Here is an 8,655-nt window from a genome sequence, read left to right on the forward strand (position 1 = left end):
TGTTTATTTTCTTATGTTTGATTGTTGAGAATTTTGGTATAAAATTTGGATAAATAGTATAGATACAAAAGTTGCTTTCAAATATAACAAAATAACTAACTTATTTTGAAACATAGAAAAATAACAAAAAGTTTTCTTAATTCACTTGAACAACTTCAATTTTTTTTTTTATTATACTTCAAAAACATTTCCACTGATTTTTTCCATTTAAAACCGTTTTTTAATCTTTTAAAATATGTCTCTTTCTTCCATTCAAAATAACTTCAACAAAATTTACTATACTACCAAGATAGTCATTTGTAATACCTTTGTTTGATTAATAGTATTAATGTAATTCTTCAAAGGTCAAATATATATATTTCAAACAATGTATTGAATGTTTTCCTTTACTAACAAAAAAAAAAGTCTTATATTTTCATTTTTTTAAAAAAAATTAAGAGCATTATTCTAAAAATTTAAGAATATTTTTAAAACAACAAAATTAAAATTTTGTATTAGGAAAGCGTCAAGTCGTCGGTTGATGGGCCTCCATTTTGCGGCCCACTAACTGGACCACGAGATTCAGATTCAAAATGTTGAAATGAAGGTCCGCTTAGGATCCGATCACGTGGTCTGTGGTCTCTTTTCTAACTGATCAAAATCACTTCCCGCTCGCATATCCTTTCAAATCCAAATCGAAGATCCAAAACAAACTTCCTTCCTCCATCTCCAAATTCACTCGCTCATACTCATTTCTACTCCCAAATTTCGTTCCCTCATTCCGATTGCCGTCGCTGGCGTCATGGAGTCCGATATTTCTCTCATTGAAGTCGCCGGTGAAGACGATTCTCTACTGCAACAGATTCCAGAAGACGATCTTCTAAACCTTGAACGGAAAATGGAAGGGAGTACAGCTGGAAACAGCGGTTTCTTCTTGTGTTCGCCTCTCTTAACTGACAGATCCAACGCCACTATTGCTGGTTCTTCTACTGCTTCTGCCGGTCAGTTTGATTATATATATTTTCTTTTGTTTAGAACCTTTGCCCTAAGGTGCTGCACCTTTATCTGAGGTTTAGATACCGTTTCCAGGCGTTTATACTTGTTAAATTTGAATTATGCGTAATTAGGTTGACGTTGGAAACTGTAATTTATCGGAGAAGTTTTGTTGCTGAATCTCGAGAGCTTGCTCTCTCTGGTTAGATAAACCGGCAATTGCAATCTCTCTTTCTTAGAATATAGTTCATTAGGTTATTAGTATTTTCATTCGAGTAAATTAGGATTTCTTAACCTCTACATATACTCTACTATTGTTCATTAGTTTACACTTAACGTTCGAGGATAAGTGCAAGTTCATGTTGGTTAAATGATCGGTTCTCTTTCTCTGTACAGATTATACGGATAAAGAAAATATTAATGCAAACAATATAGAAGGTCCTAAGCTTAATATTATGCCGCAACAGATGAAGAAGAAGAAAGCAGGAGGATATAACTTACGGAAAAGCTTAGCATGGAACAAAGCTTTCTTCACCGAAGAAGGTTTCTACATGTTGTTACTTAATGGATTTGTTTTATTTCTCATTTCCTTTTTCTGCAAATTTAACAGTAAAACATTGATTGAACTGTATATACTTTCATCAGGAGTTTTGGATTCCGTTGAGCTATCGATGATCACTGGTAGTACTAGTAGATCTTGTGGTGAAGCATTGGGAGCAATCGACGAAGAAATACCGGCGGAATCTAGTAGTGGCTGTTATAATGATTTTTCGTCGAAAGATAAATTATTCAAGGATACGTCAACTTGTACTCCAAGTGCTGGTAGAAAGAATGGCCGTTGCTTGTTGCCAAAGCGTGGTTCATCAACTAAAGATAATGTATCCCAGCTTCTGCAGTCAGTACATTTCCAAGTTTAATTGGAAATTTTATCTTTCTGGTTCTATATAGCTTTGGATATAGAGAGACTAAAAGATTCTAACTATCTATGTTTTTAGGCGGACTTTTTACAACATTGTCATTTTGTTTTAAACTATATCTCAGGTCAAGTTGAAGGAGCCATCAGCCAAAGATTTCAATAGGAGCGGATCAAAACGAGGAAGCTGTCGGCGACCTGCGGCCTCATCGTCATATCCTTTAAGTGGTTTCTTAAATTTTGTTTGAATTTTGCAGTGTTATCAAGTTTTCTTTAGCAGGTTGATCGATCATAAACTCACTTATAATTGTGTTTTAAGTTAGATTTCCTTGACCCTTTTATACTGTCAAAAGGCCTATAATCTCAACTGCAACAAAAACTGTGAACAAAGAAGAGAGAATTTCCAGAATTCCAGTTCCAAAACGTGATCCTATTTCCACAACTATCTCTAGGGCTCCAAGGAATGCTGCTTCTATACGTGCAAGTGACGCAAAGAGTAATCCGGTTGTTCAAAGAGTTAATCAGGTTGCTCAAAGAGGTAATCGTTGTAGAATCGCACGGTAGTTCTGCTTTATTTTAGTCATAAGTGTAAGCATCTAATACTATCACATTCAATATTTCATCTTGTTTCGATGCTGGTAATTCCATTGTGATGTGTTGAATATTTTTTTTCAGCTGGCAGTATTCCAAAAATGACTACGTTAAAGGGCCCGTTCATCAACGCAAAAAGGGCATTAAACAAGGACGTCAATGCAAGTAAATCTTTGAAGGCTAAAAGCTCACTTGAACAACCGAGAATAAAATTGGTGAGAACTTCGAAGTTTAGAACTCTATGTCTTTATCATCTGTGTATTCAAATTGGCAGAGGAGAAGATGATTAGAAAATTTTAGTGGCCGTAAAAAAGTCCTACTGATTCGGAAAGCTTATACATTCCAGTGTTCACTTCTATTTTACAGGCTAACCCAGTATTAAAAGTGAATTCCTCGCGTTCACAATACGGATCTACTGATTCAAATGAGGGGGTAAAGGCGGCGACAAATTCATTAATTTCAAAACCTAGTTCTTTAAATGATGACGGCACCAAGAAAGTTTCTGCTTCCATTACTCAAAACGCTGCCTCTGATGGTCGCAGCATACTTAATCAAACCCAAATGCCAAAGCCGTCTGGTCTTCGAATGCCATCACCGTCTATGGGATTTTTTGGTCAGGTATGTATAATCATCACCATTCACCAAGCTTCATAGTGTGCTATTAGATATATTTTAGATAAATACTTTTTTCTTCAAATCTTGGTATTTCTTATTTTCTTTGCATTTGTGAATTTCTATTCCAGAAAAAGGTTTCTTCATTCCAAAGCGTGCCCCCAGATAATTCAGAATTCCACGATATATCTAAATCCAGTATTCCCAATGTGAGACTAGCTGGTCCTTCAAACCCTATTTGTCAGTTGGCAACACTTGTACCTAAAAACGTTATGAAAGCACACCATGGTGAGGCTTCTGGAGAAACTAATGTAGTTTCCTGCTTAGGCTCGGGTAGTTCACTAGAACCTGTTTCCCATGATAAAGCGAAGTCCGCCTTGAAAGTAGCTAACATTCATTCAGGGAAAATGAATGTATCTGGCGCTTCTACAATGAACAAGGTTTTGAGCATCCATGAACTTGAGAAGCCTGATGTTCGGTCCCTTTCTAATGCTGTGCTGGATCATCTTGGAGATGTTGCTAGAATAAATGATGAGATTCACGACCAATTAGATGAGTGCCAACCCCATCGTGTGTCATTTAACTTTGGTGATTCTACCGAATCACATCTTGATGAAACAAACGATTTGTGCTTGCTAGGGATGCGAAAGGCTCTTGATGATCCTTTAAGTGGGGTGCAAGATTGCTATGACCAATCTTCCGAGCAAGTTGAGCTTACAAACTCTTCTAATTTTAAGATTGAACGAACTTCTCCTGATCACGAGAGGTTGGGAATTGGAATTTCTAATTCACTGAAGAGAAGTAGAAGTTCGATAGAATTCGACCATGGTAGATTTGAAGATGTTAGTAATGAATCCAACGGTCAGGAGAGATGTTCATTTGAACAGGATGAAGCCTTCGAAACTCATAAGGTGAGAGTATTACGGACGAGGAAAGCAGAAGCTTCTGACTTAGATCATTGCATTTCAAATGAATGCAAAAACTCTATGCAGAGCACTTCTGTACTGTGTAACTCAGACTCGATGCATATTGATGATGAAATAACAACCGGTACAACGTCGAATAGTGAAGCAGTGCAAGGAAACAGTTGTTCTCTAGCGTCTCAGAACGATTATACTTCCCGTGAGAACAAGCATTTGACAAGAGAAAACAATGACGTCAGTGAATGTAAACTGGACAGTGAGAATGATTGTGCTTCGATTCCACATTCAACAGGAGATGCTTGCTTAGATAGTGACCGGGTCAACAGGAATTGCAAAAGTCGTACAGATGAGATGGTAGACATTGGATCAGATATGCAGCAGAATAACGCTTCCTTGGAAGTAGGAAGGAATCATAATGATCGTGGTGGTGTAGAAATTGCCTGCTATGCTGAAGCTGCTGAAACTGTACCAATAAGCCGAGATTTACGTTCAAATGATACGGAAAGTCAGCTGTATGAAGCCCATATATGCATTGAACCCGAGCATGTACAGAATGAAGACAAACAAAATTTTCCTGTTCTATCCTCAGTTAGTGATTTTGATCAACTACCTGGATTTTCTGCACTTCAAAATTGTTGCATTGACCAGGTAGAAGATTCCCCAAAAAACAACCAAGGGAACTGCTCAATTGATGACTTGTTGCATAGAAGCAGTTCTGAAGAGAACAACAAAGAAATTATAATTGATAGTGTCATTGATAGTTCTGAATCTTCGGATGTATGCCCGCCAGAATGTCCAACCAATTGTGACCCACCCAAGGATAATTGCAGTACACATGAGGAGATACGTGAAACAAGGACAGGAGACAACATTTTAGGGTCTTTGGAGATTGAAGCGTCATTAAGACGTTCAAGTTGTTCGACTGCTAAATCATCTGAGTTTGGCAAAGTACCAAGTGGTGAAGGTACATCTGAGACAATGAGTAAAGAAATTGTTTCTGAAGGAAGAACGACCTACGATGATAAGACGTTTTGTTCTCCAACTAAAGATTTGTGTTTGTTAATAGCCAACGATGACATATCGGCTTGTGAAAATGTTCAACAGTATGGAAGAGATAAAGAACTGGACAATCTTAAGTCTCCAGAGATGAATGGAACCACACTATGTCAAAACAAAAGCGAGCTTAGAAGCAGAAACAGTGAAATGCATTATGTCAACGACAATGCACAATTAGAAACTGAAATGTGCAGTACGTACAACGACAATGCACAATTAGAAGCAGGAACAATTATCGAACAGTATATGGAAGCAAAAGAACTCGAGAATCAAGAGATGACCAGAAACACATTATGTCAAAACGAAAGTGAAATCAACAGTGCAACATATCATCTACTTGACACTGAGATGTGCTGTACATACAACGACAATGCACAATCAGAAGCAATAACAACTTGCAACGATTCATCGCTTTGTCGATCAACTAAAGATTTGGGTTCATCAATACCCAATGAAGACGTATTATCAAGGGAAAAAATTGAAGTATATATGGAAGCTATAGAAGTGGAGAATCATAAGTCTCCAAAGATGAACGGAAACTTAGTGTTTCAAAATGAAAATGAGCTCAACAGTGAAATGCATCAACTCCTCGGTACCGAAACATGCAGTACACATGACGACAATTCACAATCATTGGAGCTGTAAGTAAACTGATTTGTGGATGAACTTTTTGCTTCCTTGCGTTTTCACTCTTTTAAAGACGCTTGATTGATTGAAACTATAAATGCTATTGGCAGTAGAAAGTCCGAGGCTGTCGGGAAGCAAAATGTTATGGGAATTAATACTTCAACAAATGCTGTTCCATTTTCTGAAGAATGGTTGGCTGCACTTGAAGCTGCTGGAGAAGTGAGATATTTCCTTCAATTTCTAATACTTTCTTCCAACCTTGTGTGTTTAGGTGTTTGGAGGGTGTTTTTGAAGTGGTCAAAAACTTAAAATCACTCTATCGTGTTTTATATCACTTCAAAACTCCCATAAAATCATGCAAAACTAGTTACTGTTTAATTTTAATTTTCATATCATTAAAATTGATTTTGATGGATTAAAAACATATTTAAACGTAATTTAAAAAAAAAAAAAAAAAAAGCTGATTTTTTTAACCATTTGGAAGTTACTTCAAAACAGACCCTAAGTTTAACATTATCTTGCCTTTGTGCTATATATTTTGTGCTTTTTATAAAAGTTGAAACTGATGAGTAACAACCCACCAAGCTTGGTGGCATGGCATGTTTGTGTTTTCTTTAATGCACTTATCCTGGTGCATCCAAAGTATAACCCAATAGAATGCTGTCATGTGTTATTTTCTAAAAATAACTTTTGTCTATTTACTTCTTTTGTGGGGTAAAGAACTGGGAAGCACAAAAAATAATGCATCTTACTATTTCTTCGTAGCTACCATTTTCAATTAATGGTTGACTATTTTCTTCTACAAAGAAATTATTAAACTAAAAGATTGAATATAATGAATTATATTCATTTGAAAATGTAGGAAATCCTGACCATGAAAACCGGAGCTGTACAAAATTCACCTCCCGATAAGTCTCAACCTGAACCAGGCCCATGGTCTCCGGTATGTTCTCTCTCACCCTACTTCCTTTCTTTCAATTATCAAGTTTTTTAGTCCATAAAACTTTTAAGCTTGTTTTAAACATGTTTCATTGGTTTTTGGACTTTACGTCGGCAGTTCCATAAATTTTTCAATATGATCCATCGATCATAAACTTTAAACTTCAAAAGTTTATTGAACCTAAAGTGAAAAACTTAAAAGATCTATTAGACATAATTTATAAGATTAATAGATCAAATAAATTCGAACTTAAGACTAAGGATTAAACCTAGTTTAACCAATTAAGATCTACTGACATTACTTTCTACATATTTTACTATTTTTCTCTTGTCGAGAATGAACTTTAACGAAAGAAATTATTTGCTTGTTCTGTTTCCGGATGCTTTGTGTATTAAAGGAATAACTTGGCTAATAATGTTTACGGGGGGAAATTATGTAATTTTTATTTATTTGGAAAAAGAAACTGTTTTTTTAAGTACAAATTTTGGGCAACAGGGAAATTATGAACACACCTATCAGGCTCTCGTAATTTCATACACCAAGTGATTTCAATTGCTTTTAAAATAAGTTATTCATTAAAACAGTTTTTTCTTTTCATATTTAAATGTAATATTCATAAAAAAAACAGTTTTTTTTTTCTTCATATTTTTAAATATTGACGGATTTCACGTTGATTTTCTCTCTTTTGACTCTTTTTTCTCTTGTTTCTCTATGTTACTGTATATTTCAGTTTGTGTACTGTTGTTTATTCTAATTGCTATATTAGCAACCGATGCTATGTATGTTTGTTTGTTTGTTTGTTTTTCTTTTTTTTTTTAGTTTTTGTGTAATATTAATTATCTGTTAATTGATGAAATTGAACAGGTGAAACGGAAAAATAATCAAGGGATCGGACCGTTCGATTGTACAAAATGTACCAAAGCGGGCCTAACTCCGTGAGTCTCTGTTAGCTAAGAATGCCTTCCTTCCTATTTTTCCCACTAACGGTCTGACTGACTACTCCTTTTGTTCGAATACCGAGACGCACCTTGTGGAGGTAAAAACAAAAGTTATCCTGTTCAGTTCCTCCTCCCTATGTTGTTGAACCCCCAATGACAAACATTAACCAAGAAATATTCTTTCTTTAGAATTCATTCACAATCGAATAACTTTTAGTTTAACCGCTACGCATCGGACAATATTTTTTTCTAGAGATTAAAAATTACAAAGGTTGAAATACTATTTTGGCATTCATAGAAGTTTGTTCAATTTTAATAACTAAATTTTAAATTGTTTAACTTTAGTTTTTATATTTTCACTTAAATTTAATTTTTTATCATAACTGATCAATAATAATAATAAACTTTCATAAAAATATTTTACTTTTGATTAATAATTATCATGCAAGCTAATTTAATACCTTCTCATTAATTTAAAATAATATCATGCAAAATATTTTATTTTTTCATTAAACTTTAAGGGTGTGTTTGGAGTGAAGTTTTAAGGGAAAAAAAAATTAAGGTTTGGTCCAAGGATTATGATTAATAGAGATTAAGGTTATCCTAATTCCTAAATAAACCTATTTATCCTTTCTTTTACTTTCTTACGACCCTACATTATCCTATCCAACTAACCTAATCCAAATTCTATTATTATTTTTTAAATTACTACAATCATAGCCTTTCTCCCAAAAATATATTATTATAACACTACTATCATAATATTATCTTTTTATATTCTTTTCTTCGAACACACATTGCCATAACACTATCAATAATAACTTTTCCTCCAAACAAATATATTATTATAACTTTTCCCTTTCCTTCCCCAACGCACCCTAAAATTGTCAATTTTGCTAACTGGCGCATAAGTTATATTTAGGTATTAGTACAAGTTTGATACCGATAAATGTTTAAGATATGACACACAAGTTACTACTAATCAATACTAAAGTTTTAAAAAATATCACACAAGTTTTAAAACAAAATTAAATTTTAAAAACATAGCTTACTTTTTAAAATATTGATCATAAAAAGTAGTAC

At 34.4% G+C, this 8,655-nt stretch overlaps 1 protein-coding gene across 2 annotated transcripts; it reads left to right on the forward strand.

Annotated features, from left to right (window-relative positions):
* The first annotated feature begins 642 nt into the window (after positions 1–642).
* On the forward strand, positions 643–7,794 carry LOC103501899 (uncharacterized). Of its 2 annotated transcripts, none has more exons than XM_051079043.1 (11): positions 643–980; positions 1,369–1,515; positions 1,618–1,850; positions 2,014–2,098; positions 2,229–2,423; positions 2,561–2,691; positions 2,843–3,094; positions 3,220–5,708; positions 5,808–5,913; positions 6,557–6,637; positions 7,499–7,794. In XM_051079043.1, the coding sequence occupies exons 1-11, from the start codon at positions 782–784 to the stop codon at positions 7,571–7,573; spliced, it is 3,993 nt and encodes a 1,330-aa protein (XP_050935000.1). In that variant the 5' UTR covers positions 643–781; the 3' UTR covers positions 7,574–7,794. The 2 variants fall into 2 exon arrangements, with proteins under 2 accessions (XP_050935000.1, XP_050934999.1); XM_051079042.1 differs by having other exon boundaries at positions 644–980; positions 5,805–5,913.
* Positions 7,795–8,655: the final 861 nt, after the last annotated feature.

The sequence above is a fragment of the Cucumis melo genome, chromosome 11 (genome assembly GCF_025177605.1).
Source record: "Cucumis melo cultivar AY chromosome 11, USDA_Cmelo_AY_1.0, whole genome shotgun sequence".
In the NCBI taxonomy this organism is placed as follows: Eukaryota; Viridiplantae; Streptophyta; class Magnoliopsida; order Cucurbitales; family Cucurbitaceae; genus Cucumis; species Cucumis melo.

Excerpts from the sequence above, each read along its gene's own strand:
- LOC103501899 (XM_051079042.1), top strand. The coding sequence starts at position 782 with ATGGAGTCCGATATTTCTCTCATTGAAGTCGCCGGTGAAGACGATTCT. Across the intron at positions 2,692-2,842 it reads AACAACCGAGAATAAAATTG|GCTAACCCAGTATTAAAAGT; the intron begins GTGAGAACTTCG and ends TCTATTTTACAG. Across the intron at positions 5,709-5,804 it reads AATTCACAATCATTGGAGCT|TAGAAAGTCCGAGGCTGTCG; the intron begins GTAAGTAAACTG and ends TGCTATTGGCAG.